The sequence below is a fragment of the Hyaloscypha bicolor genome, assembly GCF_002865645.1.
Source record: "Hyaloscypha bicolor E unplaced genomic scaffold K444scaffold_182, whole genome shotgun sequence".
Lineage (NCBI taxonomy): Eukaryota > Fungi > Ascomycota > Leotiomycetes > Helotiales > Hyaloscyphaceae > Hyaloscypha > Hyaloscypha bicolor.
The window spans coordinates 5,027,246-5,044,314 of record NW_020194684.1 but is presented as its reverse complement, the minus strand read 5'-3'; the positions used below and the strand labels follow the sequence as shown (position 1 = coordinate 5,044,314).

The 17,069-nt window shown below is 49.3% G+C and overlaps 8 protein-coding genes across 8 annotated transcripts; 4 read left to right on the top strand and 4 right to left on the bottom strand.

Moving 5' to 3' along the window:
- Positions 1 to 848: 848 nt before the first annotated feature.
- Positions 849 to 2,577, top strand: K444DRAFT_647850 (uncharacterized protein; the record flags this gene model as incomplete). Its single annotated transcript, XM_024885391.1, has 2 exons — positions 849 to 1,606; positions 1,656 to 2,577. 2 exons carry the CDS (start codon positions 849 to 851, stop codon positions 2,575 to 2,577), a joined length of 1,680 nt encoding a protein of 559 aa, XP_024728788.1.
- Positions 2,578 to 3,061: 484 nt separating this feature from the next.
- On the bottom strand, positions 3,062 to 5,735 carry K444DRAFT_546033 (kinase-like protein; the record flags this gene model as incomplete). Its single annotated transcript, XM_024876189.1, has 5 exons — positions 3,062 to 5,142; positions 5,197 to 5,344; positions 5,395 to 5,512; positions 5,574 to 5,602; positions 5,688 to 5,735. 5 exons carry the CDS (start codon positions 5,733 to 5,735, stop codon positions 3,062 to 3,064), a joined length of 2,424 nt encoding a protein of 807 aa, XP_024728787.1.
- A 588-nt stretch (positions 5,736 to 6,323) lies between these two features.
- On the bottom strand, positions 6,324 to 7,543 carry K444DRAFT_656964 (proteasome endopeptidase complex, beta subunit). The gene is made up of 4 exons (XM_024886120.1): positions 7,422 to 7,543; positions 7,223 to 7,370; positions 6,599 to 7,163; positions 6,324 to 6,543 (listed from the first exon to the last, which is right to left on the bottom strand). The coding sequence occupies exons 1-4, from the start codon at positions 7,449 to 7,451 to the stop codon at positions 6,504 to 6,506; spliced, it is 783 nt and encodes a 260-aa protein (XP_024728786.1). The 5' UTR covers positions 7,452 to 7,543; the 3' UTR covers positions 6,324 to 6,503.
- A 98-nt stretch (positions 7,544 to 7,641) lies between these two features.
- K444DRAFT_621008 (HCNGP-domain-containing protein) lies at positions 7,642 to 8,921 on the top strand. The gene is made up of 3 exons (XM_024881812.1): positions 7,642 to 7,718; positions 7,769 to 7,827; positions 7,876 to 8,921. The coding sequence occupies exons 1-3, from the start codon at positions 7,672 to 7,674 to the stop codon at positions 8,574 to 8,576; spliced, it is 807 nt and encodes a 268-aa protein (XP_024728785.1). The 5' UTR covers positions 7,642 to 7,671; the 3' UTR covers positions 8,577 to 8,921.
- A 325-nt stretch (positions 8,922 to 9,246) lies between these two features.
- Positions 9,247 to 11,768, top strand: K444DRAFT_574715 (Pkinase-domain-containing protein). The gene is made up of 4 exons (XM_024877449.1): positions 9,247 to 9,356; positions 9,419 to 9,974; positions 10,028 to 10,620; positions 10,669 to 11,768. The coding sequence occupies exons 1-4, from the start codon at positions 9,315 to 9,317 to the stop codon at positions 11,536 to 11,538; spliced, it is 2,061 nt and encodes a 686-aa protein (XP_024728784.1). The 5' UTR covers positions 9,247 to 9,314; the 3' UTR covers positions 11,539 to 11,768.
- An 81-nt stretch (positions 11,769 to 11,849) lies between these two features.
- Positions 11,850 to 14,354, bottom strand: K444DRAFT_574713 (mitochondrial distribution and morphology protein-like protein 31). The gene is made up of 2 exons (XM_024877448.1): positions 13,485 to 14,354; positions 11,850 to 13,432 (listed from the first exon to the last, which is right to left on the bottom strand). Exons 1-2 carry the CDS (start codon positions 14,278 to 14,280, stop codon positions 12,069 to 12,071), a joined length of 2,160 nt encoding a protein of 719 aa, XP_024728783.1. The 5' UTR covers positions 14,281 to 14,354; the 3' UTR covers positions 11,850 to 12,068.
- Positions 14,355 to 14,538: 184 nt separating this feature from the next.
- K444DRAFT_647843 (KH domain-containing protein) lies at positions 14,539 to 15,418 on the top strand (the record flags this gene model as incomplete). The annotated part of the gene is made up of 3 exons (XM_024885390.1): positions 14,539 to 14,617; positions 14,669 to 14,805; positions 14,861 to 15,418. The coding sequence occupies 3 exons, from the start codon at positions 14,539 to 14,541 to the stop codon at positions 15,416 to 15,418; spliced, it is 774 nt and encodes a 257-aa protein (XP_024728782.1).
- Positions 15,419 to 15,824: 406 nt separating this feature from the next.
- On the bottom strand, positions 15,825 to 17,017 carry K444DRAFT_621004 (putative 30 kDa heat shock protein). The gene has a single exon (XM_024881811.1). The coding sequence runs from the start codon at positions 16,653 to 16,655 to the stop codon at positions 16,041 to 16,043; it is 615 nt and encodes a 204-aa protein (XP_024728781.1). The 5' UTR covers positions 16,656 to 17,017; the 3' UTR covers positions 15,825 to 16,040.
- Positions 17,018 to 17,069: the final 52 nt, after the last annotated feature.

The following is a 17,069-nucleotide window of genomic DNA, read 5'->3' as shown; positions in this document are numbered from 1 at the left end:
TTAATATGCTTCTAGCCGTGTCGCCGTATGTCGCTGTCCTCGCTGGACCACAGATGCGGAAGGATCTAATCTCGAGCCACGAGCCACGAGCCACAAGCCGCGATGCACGGATGCACAGATTACGGATGCACGGATGCTCGTTTTCACTCGACGACTCTCATTCAAAATCTGCACAATGACGTAGAATGTGGCTGGCCTCCGTGACGACCCTCGGCCGAGCATCTGCCGCAACTTCGGAAAGGAAATCTTGTCCAAGTTTGCACCTACTGTAGAAACATGAGGGGCTGAGCATGTCATGGCCGCGTCCTGACCCGTCAGCCCCTTTGCACTCTTTAAATATCCCACGAGAAGATTGCTGCTTGGCCAAGAGAACACAAGCTTTTGAGCGCGTTATCTGAAAGCTAGAGCCCTCCTTGGCGAGAAAGACAACTTGGGACCGGTGCCACACTTAAACCTCTCCACATCCACATCCGATCGGGTTGTCACCAAACATCAACTCAGGACTTTAGTTTCAGCCCCCCGCTTCCGCCGTCCGAATGATAAGCCGTGGGTCTGTGAATACATCACGGGGCATTGCAGGACTCCGTAAGTTCGCGGCCGCTGCAATTGCGCTGACGGCATTGTAACACTGTGAATACATCACGAGGCATTGCAGGACTCCGTAAGTTCGCGGCCGCTGCAATTATGCTGACGGTATTGCAACACTGTGAACTCTCACAATATAAGCCGTCGTCCCGCTCGAAGTGAATCCTTCAACTGATCCTGTCAACACAGCCAAGATGTTCGACAAGGAGAAACAGCAGCCCAATGGGCGATCGAACGGACCACTGAACGGCGTATCTGGAAACATGCAAAACGGTGTAGAGAAACATTCAACCGGGAAAATTGAAGCAGCGAAGGACAAGCTCACCGATAAGCAACAAAAGCTCAAAGACAAGCACAACCCTCCGGGAGGGCACGATAATACACCCATCCCAACCGCCCGCGATGGATACACGGTCAAAATCACCATCCACCGCGCAGAAAACCTCCCGGTCTCCGACCTCAATTCTCGCTCCTCCGACCCATACATCCAAGCCACTCTGACTGCGGCGCTTTCGAAGCGACATAAAGAGGATCCAGATCTGGTGTTGAGGACGCCGACAATACACAAAGATACCAATCCGGAATGGAATACTGAATGGATTGTTGCGGGCGTACCTTCAAGTGGCTTCCGTTTGAAGTGCAGGCTGTACGACGAGGATCCTTCGGATCATGACGACCGGCTGGGAAATGTCACTGTCAATGTTGGCCGCATTGGCCTGGATTGGCCGGGGATTAAAACTGAAAGCTTCAATATTGAGAAGCGTATGGGAAGCAAAAGAGCCTATATGATTCGGGGCTGTGCTGCTATGCTAAGTAGCAATGTACACATGGGCGGAGCTCTGTGGCTCAGTGCTGAAGTGCTTGGAGAATCTGAGAAGCCGTATGGGCGAATGTATACTGTAGGGAAGACCTTTTGGTTTAAGCATTATTCGCCCATGATTGGCAGAATTGCTGGTACGAAGGCGCCTGGAAGCTCCCAAGGTTCTCAGAATGAAGACAAGCCCAAAGCGGAGAGGTATGAGTAAGTATCGCTTTACTGGTTGTATTGACCACGATCTGACCCTCTGCAGTTTCCAAGCAAATCAATTTCAACTCCAGGGACCAGTTCCTGAAGAACTATACCACCGATTTGTGGAATTCAAGCCCTTCGTCAAAGGCATGTTCTCGAAAACTGGCGTGCGAGGACGAGTTCTAAACAGAGCTCTTCACCACCAACACGCCCGAGTCTACAACTTCAGCAATGCAACAAAAAATGGAATAGTGAAGCCAAGATCCAAGGAAGCCTCATTACAATTCCTCAAAATGGTGCACTACGATGAAGGAGGGCGAATCTTCACCTACGTCTTAACACTCGACGGCCTACTACGCTTCACAGAAACCGGCAAAGAATTTGGAATTGACCTGTTGTCAAAACATACCATGCACAGCGATGTAAACATCTACATCGCCTGCTCAGGCGAATTCTTTGTCCGTCGGCTCAAACACCCTAAAAAATCAACCGATGCTCCCGATCAAGCAACCCATCCTAACGCCGATTTCCCAGGTGGACCACCAAACGCCCCTCCTCCCGAAGATCCCGAGAACTACGAGTTAGTAATCGACAATGACAGTGGCACCTACCGACCAAAAGGCGAACTCTTGCCCCTCCTCAAGGATTTCCTCAACCAGAGCTTCCCTGGCTTGCACATCGTGACGAAAGAATGTACAGACAAGGAACTACAGAAGATGAAGGACGAACAGAGAGAGCGGAAGAAGAAGGAGGGCAAGAACGTGCATATGGTGCAGAATAGCGATGGTGAGATTAGCAGTAGTGATGAGGAGAACTTGGCCAGGGGGAAGAAGACCAGGAAGCAGATGGCGTTTGATGCGTTGGAGGATCCGCGAAAGGTGGTGAAGGAACTTCTGCCTGGTGGGAAGGGGAGGGAGGAGAGGGAGCAGAGGGAGACCGCTGAGGATAGGGTTGAGGTTGAAGGGGAAAGGAGTGGTTTTTGAATATCCGAGTTTCTGCAGCGATTTCATTTGCATTTCGAGAGAGGTAGGTGGCCATTTCTGCGATTTTTATACTCATTTGATACCGCTGGTCTTACTGTATGATTGTAATATAATGGATTATGGGCTTGGAACTTTTGGAGCTTCGTATCCACACATCATTTCATTCATGACATCTATGTACCATTGATTTTACATTGCCCCTTGTACCAAAACAACACAAAAATTCCTATCCCTAAGTATGCTTGCTAGCTACACATACATACACCACTCTATCAGGGATGAGCCACCAAGAAACCCAGGCAAGCGCAAACCATGCAACGCTGGAAAACTACATCGTAGCAGAAGGGTGAAAGAAAAGAATAAAACGAAAACGTTCGCGAAAAGTGAGAATAAAAATAGGGGGCAAGGACTTGCTAAATACAGCAAGGCTATCTCGTTCGACAGCTTATTCATCCGCGGAAGTCATACACAGCACTAAGTTCATTCATCGATTACCGCTGAGGCGCATGGTTTCCTTCTCGCCAGGAGATTCCATGGCAGGGTAGATCGTTTCCTCGATTTCCCCGGGCCCGGTGATGGGAGAGAAGGCGTCGACTTCTTCAATCTCGTCTTCGTCTTCCTCCTCTATCCCGGTAATCTCGCCAGACCGGCGACCAGCCACACTCGCGCTGCGACTATGGCTCCCGGTGCGCGCGTGGTTTGCACCTCCGGCCGGAGTCGGGGAGGATGTATTCACCATGGGTCCTTTAAAGAGGTTCTTTTTGCGCTTGGCGAAGACCAGCCCGCCCGCACCGTTGCCGAGGTTTCCCCATGGTGCTTCGTTGAAGGTTGATATGGGCGGTTGGCGCACGACGCGGATGTTGGAAGGGAACGAGGAGGTGGTGGGTGTTGCGGGGAGGACTTTCACGGAGTGGTGGGGTGAGCGGGTCGGCATGGAGACTTTGGACATGGACCCTGAGCCGTTGGAAGACGTAGAAGAGGCTTTGGAGTGCGTGTGATGGTGGTGGTGGATGCTGCGGACGGAGGAGACGGATGATGATGTTGATTTGCGGCCACGAAGACCGGTGCTGGCACGGCGGAATGTGGAGCGTGGTGTTAAGGGAGATGGTGAGAGAGATTGACGTTTGTTAGTGGGCGTGGTGTATATCCGCGCAACTGGCGGATGACTTTGTGGTCCTGGTTGAAGTAGGGGTTGTGTTGAAGGAGGAGTCTTTGAGGTCGCTGGTCGTGGACTAGGGTCTTTTTGGCCTGCTCTCGAGCTATTGGTGGATTTTTGGAGAAGATCTGGAGTTGACCGACTTAATCTTCTGCTAGGAGATTTTGCACGTTTAGCAGAATCCAAAAGCCAATGTTTCCAATGAGCAAGCTGGTTGATGAAAGAGTGTTGGTGTTTCTTTCGCGGAGGCTTTGGTGAACTGCCATTGGCATTAGGAGAGAGTAGGTCGTGGTTTGACGTAACAAGCTGTAAGGTGCTTCCTCGAGATCTTGCACTTCGAAGTACACCCTCCTTTGGAGGCGGAACAGGACGGCGATGCCGTGAAGAGCTTGCGGAGCGTATTGAATCTTTCTCAATAGGTGGTGGGGGCGTGACAATGTCTGGCGAGTCGAGTTGAGAATGTTCCGGTAATCCAGGAAGATCTGTCAGGACAAGATCCGGATAATGTGCACTGCGTCTCTCCTTTCGGCCTCTACTCCTTGGTGGGTCACTGAGCTTAATCCCTTGGCCTTCTTCGTTAACTTCATTAATCGTCAGGGCCATTCGCTCAAGACGGCTGCTTGCTGCACTAAGTCTTCGAGAAGCCCGGTTTTCCGCTTCTCTCTCTTTCCTTTTGCGTTCTCTTCGAATTTGCTTTCTTTCTTCCTTTTCAATAAGCAGAGTCCACCATCCAGCCAAGGGATCACAACGCCGTGCCAACACATTCTCAATTACTTGGTCAATATCAACCCCAGCACTGCGCATACGTTCCAAAGTTTCTTTCTCTAAAGGCGTCGTAAATGGCGCTGGTTGTTGGAGCTTTAGAATAGCTTGCTGTTGTGGTGCATGCTCTGCGAGGAACGGATGGGCCAAGATATCGGAAAGTCCAGGGCGGATTAGCGGTCTTTTCGAAAGCAAGACTTCTAGTAAAGAGCGAGCATCTGGGGTAAGGTGATCCGGCCACTTCGGCTCCGTGCTCAGAATCTTGGTCCTCGTCGCATTGTCATCATCCTCGTCAAAAGGTAACTCGCCGGTTAGCAGAGCATATAGGATGACCCCTAAGCTCCAGACATCAACCTTTTCGCCTGCGTACTTCTCTCCTTTCAGCATCTCCGGAGCGCTGTAACATATGGTGCCGCAAAATGTCTGTAAATAACTGGCTTTCCCTTCATATTCCCGTGTGAAGCCGAAGTCGCAAAGCTTGACGTTCTCATGCTTGTCGAGGAGGATATTCTCGAGCTTCAGGTCCCGATGGACGCATTGGGAATTATGAACGTATGACACAGCCCCAACTAACTGAGTAAACACTTTCTGCACCTTCTCCACCGGTAGAGCTCCATGCTTAAGAAGATAATTGTACAATTCGTCCCCTGCAATACATTAGCAAGAGTGTTCCACTGCAGTTCAGATCCTCGCCAGCTCACCTGGGCAATATTCCAAAACTAGCCAAACTAAGCTTTCCGTAACTATTACTTCATAAAGTCGTGCAATGTGGGGATGTATGAATTGTCGATGGTGGTGGATCTCGCGGGCCAGATTCGAGTCGTCCTTGTTCGCAGATTTCAGAACAACCTGCAGTCTCCATCAGCACGAACTCAACCTTCTTTTACATTCTAGCATACCTTTGATCCATTTGTGAGTTTGTGAGTTGCCAGGTAAACCTTGCCGAACGACCCCTTCCCGATTAGACGTCCAGGAGTATAATTTCCAACCGATCGAAGGTCTTTCGACGAGAACTCTCTGCAAGAACCCACGGGTTAGTCTTGGTCTTCTAACCACTCTAGCAGGACAAGATACATACTCCAGTAACTCATGGTATGAACTGGCAAGCTGTTACACAGGATGTTAGCTCTGCGGCTTCCAATAGTGCTCCTTCGTTGCTCAAGGCTAGCACTAAATCGTGGAGAGGTATCACCTTAGCTTTCCGACCTTGCGATTCAGCCTTGAGCCTTGCCGTCTGCATACCAGTCACCGTTCGCACCTCCTGCTGCTGTGGTTAGAAGAGGCTCTAAGCCCGGACATTCAAGAGGGGCGCGTCGCGTTCGTTTCTCGGTGTTGGCTTGCTCGCGGGGGATATGCTCAGCGATGTTGCAGTTGGGCTTGCGATGCGGTATTCGTAAATCTCGGAATGAGCATTGGCTTCTGTCGAGTTCAACTTGGCGAGCAATGGGACGAGGAGGGACGATAAAGAATCATGAACAGAATTTCTGTTACAATCGCAGGGATCTCCTAGGTTCAGGAACCAACGCTTGCTCAAAGGCTCTTTTTCGCTTATAATCTTCTGGACTCCCCTTCTCCGCGATTGTGCTACGGAGCAATGAGACATAGATACAAAGAAGTCAGGGGATGTTGTCAAATAGGTATCCGCATATCTACATTAGAGCTACTTGAACACCTTTGAAGGGAGCTCGACAGATATACCCATGAAAAGTAAGTAAAGGGGAAGGGGGTTTTAAATCTCACGTGACCGACTTCAGTTATCTAGGGAGGTCAGTCATTTGGGAGTTTAAAGGGGGGAGGCCGTGAAGAAATATCCTTTAGCTAGGAACTGCTTTCTTCTTATTGCACTTGGAAGGCCTTGGAGTTATGTCATTGCAGTATGTGAGGCTCATACACTGAGGATTCAAGAATTGAATGCGGTAGTCCTGAAGGCCCGGCATGAATGCAAAATGCTGCGAGTCATGTCTCATGCCATTTATTCTCTAATAGTACAACTAAAGCTCAACCCCTCTCAGTTGACTTGAGTACCATAACCCCGAATCTGATCCGCGCTGCGAAGCCATTTCGTTAGTTCGAGTTTGCAAGGGGGACCGAAGAGTAACTTACAATGCCCAGCTCTGGTTCTCCAACTTCTCATCCTCCTTCAGATCAATACCGTCCGCTGTGATGATCGCAATTGAATACTTGTCCAAACTCCTGGCATCTCTGTAGAACAACACCTTCATGCTCTCCTTGACGGCCGCCAATGCTTGCTCCTTTGATAACTTTGACGCAGCCATCTCATCTGGAGCAACCTTTCTTAACAGCGGTTGGGCCAAGTGTGCTCCAAATCCAGTAGCCAAACTTGGCGCACTGAATGTTGTACCAAGTAAATCCGCACTCGCCAAGAATGGCTTCTTGTCATCGTCCAGACCTGCTACCAAGAGCTGATTCCACAATGGATTGAAGTCGGATCGGCGCTTGTAGAGGACTTTGGAGAGGTAGGTGTGGAGGTTCTTTGCATTAAGAGAGTGACCGGACGAGCTGTAGGCTTCTTCGATATCGAGAGAGTTGAGAAGGCGGTCTAGGTATTGCATGTCTGAAACGTCGCCACCAAAGCCAACAACTGAGGTACCTGCAAACTTTCGGAGACGCTTCACATCTGTGAATCGAGCAAGAGATCCATAGGAGGCTGCAAGGGAATACCATGTCAGCGATGCCTCAAATGGAGCTTCCTACGAGCCTATGTACCTAAATTATCTGCCGCTATCACAACGCCATCCTGGAACTTGAGAGCTATAACCGAAGTACCCGTGACGATGGGCTGTTGAGTATGTTGGTTTGGTCCATGGCTTTGCAGATATGAACCGTCGTAGGCGCCGTAAACATCATCTCTGGGCTGTAGAGCTGTCAGCAACATTGCATGAAACGGATTCCGCAGTCCACTTACACGACCCCAAGCTTGTGGAAGGTGATTCATAGCTGAGGTAGTCGGAGGGTGTGTATGCGGTGGGGTTAGTCGAAGATGAGGGTTTATGGACGTTGAGCGAGATATTTAGAGGTTGATGGAGCTTTCGCGTCGCGGCAGCCTTTCGCAGCTGCAAGCACGGACGACCTTCCGCCTCAGGCTAAGAAATCGACTGGCCCAAATCTGCAACTTCCAAACCTTCAACAACTTACAATGGCGGCTTTGGTAAGCTATGGAAGCAGCGACGAAGAGGACAGTTTGCAAGAAGAGGACCCTAAAGTAAACGCAAGTTTTATTATTGAGTTTCTCAGAACAAGCTGACAGCACAGATCCCAGGTCGAAAAACATACCTCTTCACAAACCACCTCTACAAATGGCGTCAAGTCTGGTAGGCGATAGCGGTCTGCCCAAGTTAAGATTCCTAATATGTTGCTAGACATTCATCAGAATGGGCATGCGCTTTCTGAACATGCACCCGGAAACGATGCACCTCTGGTAGGCCCATCACTGGGACCTATAGATATCCCCACAGAGTTATTGCTACCTGAAGACGACGAAACTATGGCGCCTCAATCACCATATTCTGCGAATCGAGCTCTATTACGGGATTTAACTCTTCCTACGAATCCAAATTACGACATTCCGCCGTCTCCTCCCGGATCACCAATGGAAAGCACGAATTCGAAGTTCAAGCACTTTCTCGAGTTGAAGAAACAAGGGGTACATTTCAATGAAAAATTGGCCAAGTCATCTGCGCTCAAGAACCCAAGTCTCATGCAAAAGCTGATGACCTTTGCGGATATTGATGAGGTTGGTCAGTATGCGACTACTGTACCCAAAGACCTCTGGAACCCCGATGCCTTTCCCGAATACGCGTTCAAAGAAGAACTTGCGCACAGTCAGCAAAAGATCCGAAAGAGGAAGGAAGATGAGAACGCCAAAGGTCAGAGAGACAGCATCGATTTCGTCCCTGCTGCTGCTTCGTCTGAACCACTGAGCAGGAGCGGAACGCCTGGGACAGGTGGAAGGACGGGTCAAAAAAGCGCTGCTGAGAGAATCATGGCAGGACTGGACAGGGGACGATCAAATTCGCCGCAGGTTCAAGGCACCAAACGAAAGACTCGATTCGACAGTTGAAGATGCGCTTATACAACTGGTTTCAACTCGTGTCAATCTGAGCAGACATCTCCCGCAACAGTCAGTAGCAAACTGCACCTGACTACAAGAATGACTTGGCTCTCGAAACAATGTCAATGTCTGGAAGCATCACGGGCTACAGTCATTTCAAGAAGTGCTAACTGCAGCGACTTCCATTCGCAAGGCTGTCGTCACAAGGCTAGGTCACGGGGAGGCCTTGGTCACGGCCACTTAAATAGGGGTCAAAGAATCGCCCCTGAATCTGCGTCCCATAGCCGGCTAGATAAATACGAACATGTCAATCGACGTGCAATAATTTGAAACTGAGAAAACAGAAACTTTGCCGCGTGAAAACCTCATGAAAAATCCCGTTTCGCTCCTGTTCGAAAATGGTCCTGTTTGAACGCTGTAGACCAGGGCTGGCAGCTTGAATCGCTCTTCACCACTCAAAAGCGTCGCCTGGAGGGGGGGGCTGGCTCGGAAGCTGTCATCCAGTCATCAAATCCATCCTCGACCTCGCCAGGGTCTTGAATAATACGACGACCAACGATTTCAGGCTTGCAACTCCATTGCTTCTTGCTCCATCTCGCTGTCCTCAGGCATAAGAGCCACTGCATCTCTCGAGCTTCAGGACTTTACATTACAAAATAAGAATTCAGCGTCGGCCACTATTTCCCGGGTCACTTTCGGGGAAGAGCTTCAAGATTTCGTCTTACTAAGAGGCTTCTGCCTGTGCAGATGGCACCACGCGAGAAGAAGGGTCAATTGAAGCGAGGTCGGGTATGTTACAGATCTCTGCGTGCCTTATGAGATGTCCCACAGGACTTACAATTGTGACGTAGGGCGGAGCAGGCGAAGAGAAAGACTCGAAGAAACCGAGACGGTCGGAACGATTATCGGCGACGACCCCGGGATCGAATAAACAAAACCTTCCTTCCCCAATTACGCAGCAAGATTCCGTATCCTCCAGTGAAGCCTACAAGGAGGCAACTGCGACGCCACCGGAAGGTCGGCCGAGCCAGCTTCACCATCGCCCATACGATCACCACGTCCTCAACGAACCCGGTTTTTCATCCCCGCCGCAAGATACACAACCATTCTCTCAATTCGTCTACCCTACATCCGCGTTATCGGAAGACGTGAATGATGAGACCGAAGAGGGTGTTTGGGGATACTTGCTTCCGCTGGACCCAAAATATGGCAAATCTTTGGTCTTGAAGAGGCGAAATGCTTGTCCATTGCCAGGTGGCATGGAGAATTTCGGCAAAGCCAGTGGGAGCAGGATGTCTACTAACGGCAAGGGAAAGGATTATGAGAAGGAGGAAGAAGCTTATGAGCAAACGAAGTTGAAAGGTATCGCCTCCGGCGGATATCTAATAGGGCGACATCCTGAATGCGGTGAGCATTTCGTTCCATCTTCTTGAGATCATGGACTAATTCGGACGCTGTAGATCTAATCATCGATGACCCTATCGTATCTAACAGGCATTGTCTTCTCTTCACAGAAAATAAAGGAGGCGATACGGTTGCTGTAGTGGAGGATTTGTCGAGCAATGGCACTTTCGTCAATGAAGCTCTAATTGGGCGAAATAAACGCCGAGAACTACAAGATCAGGACGAGATCACAGTCATGGACAAAGCAAGATTTGTGTTCAGATATCCGAAGAACCGAGAGACAAGTGCCTTTTTGCAGCAATACACACTTTTGGAGAAGTTGGGAAAGGGCCACTTTGCCGAGGTCTTCCTATGCGTTGAGAAAGCTTCCGGTCAACGATATGCAGTCAAGATCTTCACCAAGCAACCTGGTGTGGAGGAACGTTCAAAGACCGAAGGTTTACAGCAAGAGATAGCAGTTCTGATGGGCGTGAGCCATCCTAACATGCTCTGTTTGAAGGATACGTTTGACGAGCCTAATGCCGTCTACCTGGTGCTAGAACTGGCTGCGGAAGGGGAATTGTTCAACTGGATCGTTATGAAGCAGAAGTTGACAGAGGCAGAGACGAGAAAAGTCTTCGTCCAGCTATTCCAGGGAGTAAAGTACCTAGTAAGTCTAGAACATCTTTCCCGTTTAGTTTTTGCTGACATATGATAGCATGAGCGAGGAATTGTCCACCGTGATATTAAACCAGAGAACATTCTTCTCACGGACAAAGATCTCCACGTTAAGCTGGCTGATTTTGGCTTGGCCAAGATCATTGGCGAGGAATCTTTCACTACCACATTGTGTGGAACGCCCAGTTACGTCGCCCCTGAAATTCTTAAAGATACTCAACACCGCCGATACACTCGTGCAGTCGACGTTTGGTCCTTAGGAGTTGTGCTCTACATTTGTCTTTGCGGCTTTCCACCCTTCTCTGACGAACTTTACTCCAAGGAGAATCCTTACACCCTCACCCAACAGATCAAGACAGGAAGATTCGACTACCCCTCGCCATATTGGGACTCTGTCGGCGATCCAGCTCTCGATCTCATCGACCGCATGTTGACTGTCGACGTTGAGAAGCGATATACTATCGACGATTGTCTTGAGCATCCTTGGACTACGCAGAAGACGTTAAATGTCAACGACAGCACTGATGGACTAGTAGGTGGCATCGCCAATCTTGATTTCAGCAAACGCAAGGTGGCTCGGGAACGAACGCTTCTCAGCTCTATCAACGATGTGAAGATCACTCGAGTGATCGAGATTGAGTCTGATAAAGACCCTGTCAAAGTCTACATCAAGAACCCCAATGCGAAGTCCGTTCAAAACAAAGTCAGCAAGTCGGTTGAGACAAACGCCAACGGAGTGCCAAAGAGCTATCCAGGAGCACCAAAAGGTCCAAAGCAAGAAGAGACACCCTCTCAAAATCGCGACCCAATAGAATTCATGGGTCTCGGCGGGAAAGGAGATCAAGAGCTCTTTGGCAACGAAGGTTCGATCTACTCGAAAAACGAGTTCCTCGGGACGACGAAGAGCTGATGAGAATATTATGTGACAGTTTAAAAGAACCCTTTCTGTGGTTTCCTTTATCATATGAAGCAGGATTTCAAGATCTTCGACCTCCCCTACCTTCCTCTGCCTCACTGGATCCTATGAACCTTGATCCGCCTCATTTCACATCATTGTAATCAATTCCATGTACATATGTCTTTGTTTGCGTTTGGGAAGGGCCTGGGTTGGGGAAAAGCGTGCATCATTGGGTCGAGATGTGGGCAGCATGCCCAGTATAGTATTTGAATAAAAAGCCAGGATAGGCCATGGTCATGTAGCCCCTGTTCTGATCGAAGAATGCTAGTTTCAGAGGATCATAAAGTCATTCCATTTCTATGCAAGAGCGCCTTGCAGGCTCAGATCTATGTGCGATATTACCACTATGTATGAGCATGCTCCCGAAACTCCTATGCACATTTCCACCAGTACTGAGCCTCAAACGCCAGCCCAGATACCATACTCTACAGAGTCCCAGCTTTTATACATTTCATAAAGTGAGAAGGGAGAGTCATTACTTTCTATGCCACGTTACCTGCCATGCCCATGAACAACGCTTGAATAGCTAGGGAAATCGACCAGAACCCTACTTTCTTCAGCCGTCGCATCCGTGCTTGACTGTCTACCACATCTTTGGCGAATGCTTCATAGGTCTCTGCCGATAAATCTTCCATTAATCCGCTGTCGAAGATCGTCCAGCTGCCATCGAATTCACTGGCTCGTTTTACAATTCGGCAGTTGATGGGAATGAATGTCTTTTGAGAGTTGATGTAAGCTACGATAGGGCGGATGAGAGCTTGGTTGATGTAAGAGAGGTCGCGAGTGAAGAGTGGGACTGATGCTCTCACGTCGTTCAGATGAACGCGGAGGTCCATAACAAGGAAACGCTTATCATCATCCCTACTGACCTTCTCGGCATATGCTGCTCGCTGCTCAGGTGTATCGAGGTCAGCAGTCCGGGGGTTGTTCTCAAGAATGTGGATGTAGCGATTCGAGGTCACGGTAGCCTCCATACGGTCGTAGAAGTCGGACATCACTTTTGCAATACTCTCGTCTTCGTCGGCTGGGAACATGATATCTGCTACGATATCGACGTTCCCTTCATAAATCCATCCAAATAGTCCTTCAACTCCACGATTCAAATGATCGATTTTCAAGCCATCAATCCGAAGTCGGCTGTGCTTCTTCCAGGGATTTGCTTCGTCATTTGACTCCTCGTGATGTGCAGCAGCAAATCCATGCATCTGCCGCGGATGGATAGTGAAGAGAGATCCATCGAACGCTCCCGACATATTGTTTGCGGAAAGGAAGTCATAGAATAGCCACTGTTTCCGTAATTGAGGCAAGTCGCAGGAGAATATGCTCACGGAAAATGGTCTAAATCCATTGGGTTGGTGGACCGTGACCAAGAGATCCTCCATCTTGAAGGAGTCTATTTCGAAGTCCCCTGGATGATGCTTATGAAGATACGTCCGTGGATCGATATATTCGCCTCCCCAATGTACCGACGTTCTGTCGATTACACCCCTTACTCCTTTGACCTCCACATCTCGTAGAAGGCCCTTGCCATTCCACCATTTTACGAATGACAATGTGACATTCACGGTTCCAACCGTTAAGTCAAATTGGGTATAATTGGTATCTTCCTCCTCTTCATCTTTCCGTCCTTCCAGTTCAGCCTGTCTTTCTGCCGCAGCGGCTGCTGCTGCGGTTATGGAAGAACCTTTACTGACTTTCGTCCTCCCTTGCCCAGGTCTTCTGGAAACGAACACATTGTGGAAGGTGATCACTCCGTCTTTCCATTTGGGAACAATTGCAGACTCGAAGACAACCTTCACTCCTGCAGAATGTGTTAAATAGTCACCCACCCAACGTGCCAATGTCTCTGTGTCATGGTTAACTGACCGACTCAAAATCTTGGTGGGGAAAGTGCATACCTTGTGCAACAACAGTATTAATAGAGAGAATGACGAGAGAGAAGAATGTTGTGGTCCCAACCAAAATCCAGACGAGATTTCCCAGCATAAACCAAGAAATAAAAGCGCTCCAATCATCGACATTCCACGGGCGTACGCTCCTTATAGAGAACCATTTGAACCGGACCTTCAATCGAGACCAGAACCCAGTTGCTGCTCCGAGAAGCTCCTCTTTCGTCGGCCGATGGGGCATCTTGGGCAGATGTGGGAGATGAAGGTAATTGCTGGTAGAAGGAGGCTGTTGGACAGGCTCGCTCTTCTTTGCAACAGGAAGTACCTTCGACTGTGTGTTCCCATTTTGGATAGATTTTCGACTGTTCTGGCTGTTGGATGCAGAGCTCTTATTCCTCCTCGCATTTCCCCTTTGTTTCATTTGACAAGCCGAATGTAGTTGCCGACGCCATGCTTGCCGAGCCAAATATGTGATTGGCCTCCGAGGCAGAGTTGAAGTTGTGTGGAGAGTTTTCTCTGCAGTCGTAGCACAAGATGTAATCGCCGGGGACGTTGATGTCACTGTCGGATTTATGTCGAAGAAGAGGAACCCGCACGAAGCAAAACTCTTGGTCACAGATTTCCTTCTGGGCGACTGAGGCTGGAACCTTGGTCTGCTCCAGGAAAAGGCTCGTTTCGAACAGTGTGTAAAGCTCGATCGAGAGACTTGGGGCTTTTGACCCCATGCATGAAGCCTCCAGGGCGAAAAGTAGCTTGCTGGGTCCCAGAAATGGGACCACAGCTTTCGTTTTATGGTCGAAGACATATCCGCGGGGTCATCCTGAATATGGCAGACCGTTGAAGCCCCAAATGGTGTTTGTGGGAGTGAGGCACGCGAAGTGATGAGGAGGTTTTCATGACGCTTCTTCGGGCTTAAAGACCGACGCGATGAAGGGGGATAGTTTTTAGCGTGCACGGGCCACAGCTTTACACTTTTCTTCTCTTATCGACAATCTCGAGATTGGAAATTATTTGAGGTCCCCCACAACGAAACTAGGAATATTGTACCTACGAGAGATTCAAAATGCCAGCTCCCACTGCACTGTTACTACGGCCTGAAGAAGTAGTGGAGGCTGCTGCGAACGTTCCCCTACCTGTGGAAGGTATGAAATAGGTTTCGGTTTATGGAGTTCATAAAATTTAACAGATGGCAGATCAGGATGACGAATTTTTACTCGATGCGCCAGATGCTGTACCATCAGAGACCAGTGCTGTTCAGCCAGCGGAAGGAGATACTGAGATGACTGTGGACGAAGAAGGACGGCCTAAATTCCCAGCTGCCAAGAATACCGTATGGATTTCCATATCGATCTCAAAGTCGTCCACAGTGCTAAAAAAAAGAACAGGATGGACCACGACGAGTCGAAACCAGAAAAGTCCCTATTCCTCCTCACCGCCTGTCTCCTTTGAAAGCAGCCTGGGCAAAACTGTACCCACCACTTGTCGAGCACCTCAAGCTGCAAGTCCGTATGAATACCAAGAATAAGGTAGTCGAGCTACGGACCTCCAAGCACACAACCGACCCAGGAGCGCTGCAAAAAGGTGAAGATTTCGTGAAGGCTTTCTCTCTTGGCTTCGACGTGGAGGATGCGATAGCATTGCTCCGTCTCGACGATTTGTACATCGAGACTTTCGAGATCAAAGATGTAAAAACTTTGCAAGGGGAGCATTTAGGGAGAGCTATTGGCCGGATAGCGGGGAAAGATGGGAAGACGAAATTCGCAATTGAGAATGCGTCAAGGACGAGGGTTGTACTTGCGGATTCTAAGATACACATCCTAGGCGGATTCAAGAATATTCATATTGCGAGGGAGGCAATTGTGAGCTTGATTTTGGGAAGCCCGCCCGGGAAGGTGTATGGGAACTTGAGGACTGTGGCGTCGAGGATGAAGGAGAGGTTTTGAGGCGTATGGATGGGCGATAATGCATTTGACGGCGTTGTAGGGTTTGATCTCAGAGAAAAGCATGGATCAATGTGGAGTTCTGGAGGTGGGCGTTATTGCATGGTATCTGAGTCCCCAAAAGAAGTCCTTGATCTCGACCATCACCAATGAGATGAAACTCTCCTACTGCTACACTGACGTGATGATAGAGGACTTACGATCAATGGAAGGTAGGAAATTCGTCTAATGATGGTGGTACAATGTAAGCAAATGGATATCACAATTTCAAAATCACGCAGAGCAGGTTCAGGTAGGTGTTTTGTTGCCTCTTCATTATCGTATTGTACAAATTAAGGAGTGCAATTTCTCACTATTCTTTCCTTCCCCCAACCGAACAGATGATAGTCAGGAGCAGTAAAGCAGCCAACGCCAAAGATATTTTTTTTTATTTTTTTATTTTTTTTTTGCTTTTCCTTTTCCATGAATGCAATCAACCGCTCAAATGCAAGAGAACGAAAGTCAATTAACTCCTCCAAGAACCAGTCATCATATCATCACCACCCCATCCACCATACCAATTACCAATCCGTGCCGAAGGTTGAGAGCCGTTGTTAAACTCGACATTGAAGAAAAACACCGGCGTTTAGGAGATGGCGATCTTGCGCGGCTCACTCTTCTTGTGCTTCGGAACGACAATGGAGAGCAAGCCGTTCTTCATGGTTGCCGTGACGGCGTCTTGGTCGACACGGGCCGGGAACGTAAAACTTCTGCTGAATTCCCCTACGCTGCGCTCAGACACCCAGAACTTGGACTCGGGCTCCTTGGGCTGAGTGGGCTCCTCCCTCTTGGTAACTTCGGTGGAACGCTCAACAGCACCCTCATCCTCGACAGTAGCCTTGTGGCCCTTGTGACCGTCTGTACCCTCGATGGCACCTTGGGCAGGAGCGCCCTCGACGAAGCCGGCTGGTGGAGTACCAGAGGTGTAGCTGCGCTCGGTGTGGCCTTTGATGGTCAAGGTGTGGGCGTCGGTGAATTCGATCTCCACATCCTTCTGCTCAATTCCGGGGAGTTCGCCGTGGAGTTCGTAGGTATCCTTGAGTTCCTTGACGTCGAACTTGGGGGTGAAGGTCTTTAAGGAGGTGCCGGTGTCGCGGTCGCCTTGGCGGCTGTATTGATCGAAGTCGTCGAGCATGCGGAAGAGTGGTTGGAAGGAGTAGGCTGGATCGGCAGTGAGGAAAGATCTCGGGAAGAGAGACATCTTGCGTTTTGGTGTTGCTGGTTTGAGTAGGACTCTTCTGAGTGGAAGTCTTGAAAGTCTTCGTGTGGCTTGCATGAAGAATTGTTGTTGCAGTGCAAAGGAAGGAGGCGGGTTCAGAGGGGAGAAGCCCTACTTAAATATTGGTTGGTGAGTTTCCATTGATTGCTGGAACTTGCCAGAAATCGAAGAATCAGAAGGTTGTGGCGTGATCCAGGTGCAGAGAGCGCAAAACTAACAGGGAAGTTACATCACTAGCATCAAAGAAAGAGGGGTTGCAATCAGCTGATCCTCTGGCATTCGAGAATTATCCACAGCCAACTAGAACATTCTATGGCATCAAAGGAACGGATTGCGGAGGGATTTCCGCCACCAACGGCCTGATTGATGATCAGATATGGCTTTTCCGCACGATGT

Coding starts and splice junctions, on each gene's coding strand:
- K444DRAFT_656964 (XM_024886120.1), bottom strand. CDS start 7,451: ATGAATCACCTTCCACAAGCTTGGGGTCGT. Junction 7,164..7,222: donor GATAGCGGCAGATAATTTAG/GTACATAGGCTC, acceptor ATTCCCTTGCAG/CCTCCTATGGATCTCTTGCT. Junction 6,544..6,598: donor GAGAACCAGAGCTGGGCATT/GTAAGTTACTCT, acceptor ATGGCTTCGCAG/CGCGGATCAGATTCGGGGTT.
- K444DRAFT_621008 (XM_024881812.1), top strand. CDS start 7,672: ATGGAAGCAGCGACGAAGAGGACAGTTTGCAAGAAGAGGACCCTAAA. Junction 7,719..7,768: donor TGCAAGAAGAGGACCCTAAA/GTAAACGCAAGT, acceptor CTGACAGCACAG/ATCCCAGGTCGAAAAACATA. Junction 7,828..7,875: donor TACAAATGGCGTCAAGTCTG/GTAGGCGATAGC, acceptor ATATGTTGCTAG/ACATTCATCAGAATGGGCAT.
- K444DRAFT_574715 (XM_024877449.1), top strand. CDS start 9,315: ATGGCACCACGCGAGAAGAAGGGTCAATTGAAGCGAGGTCGG. Junction 9,975..10,027: donor AGGGCGACATCCTGAATGCG/GTGAGCATTTCG, acceptor CGGACGCTGTAG/ATCTAATCATCGATGACCCT. Junction 10,621..10,668: donor TCCAGGGAGTAAAGTACCTA/GTAAGTCTAGAA, acceptor GACATATGATAG/CATGAGCGAGGAATTGTCCA.
- K444DRAFT_574713 (XM_024877448.1), bottom strand. CDS start 14,280: ATGTCTTCGACCATAAAACGAAAGCTGTGGTCCCATTTCTGGGACCCA. Junction 13,433..13,484: donor TAATACTGTTGTTGCACAAG/GTATGCACTTTC, acceptor ACCATGACACAG/AGACATTGGCACGTTGGGTG.
- K444DRAFT_621004 (XM_024881811.1), bottom strand. CDS start 16,655: ATGTCTCTCTTCCCGAGATCTTTCCTCACTGCCGATCCAGCCTACTCC.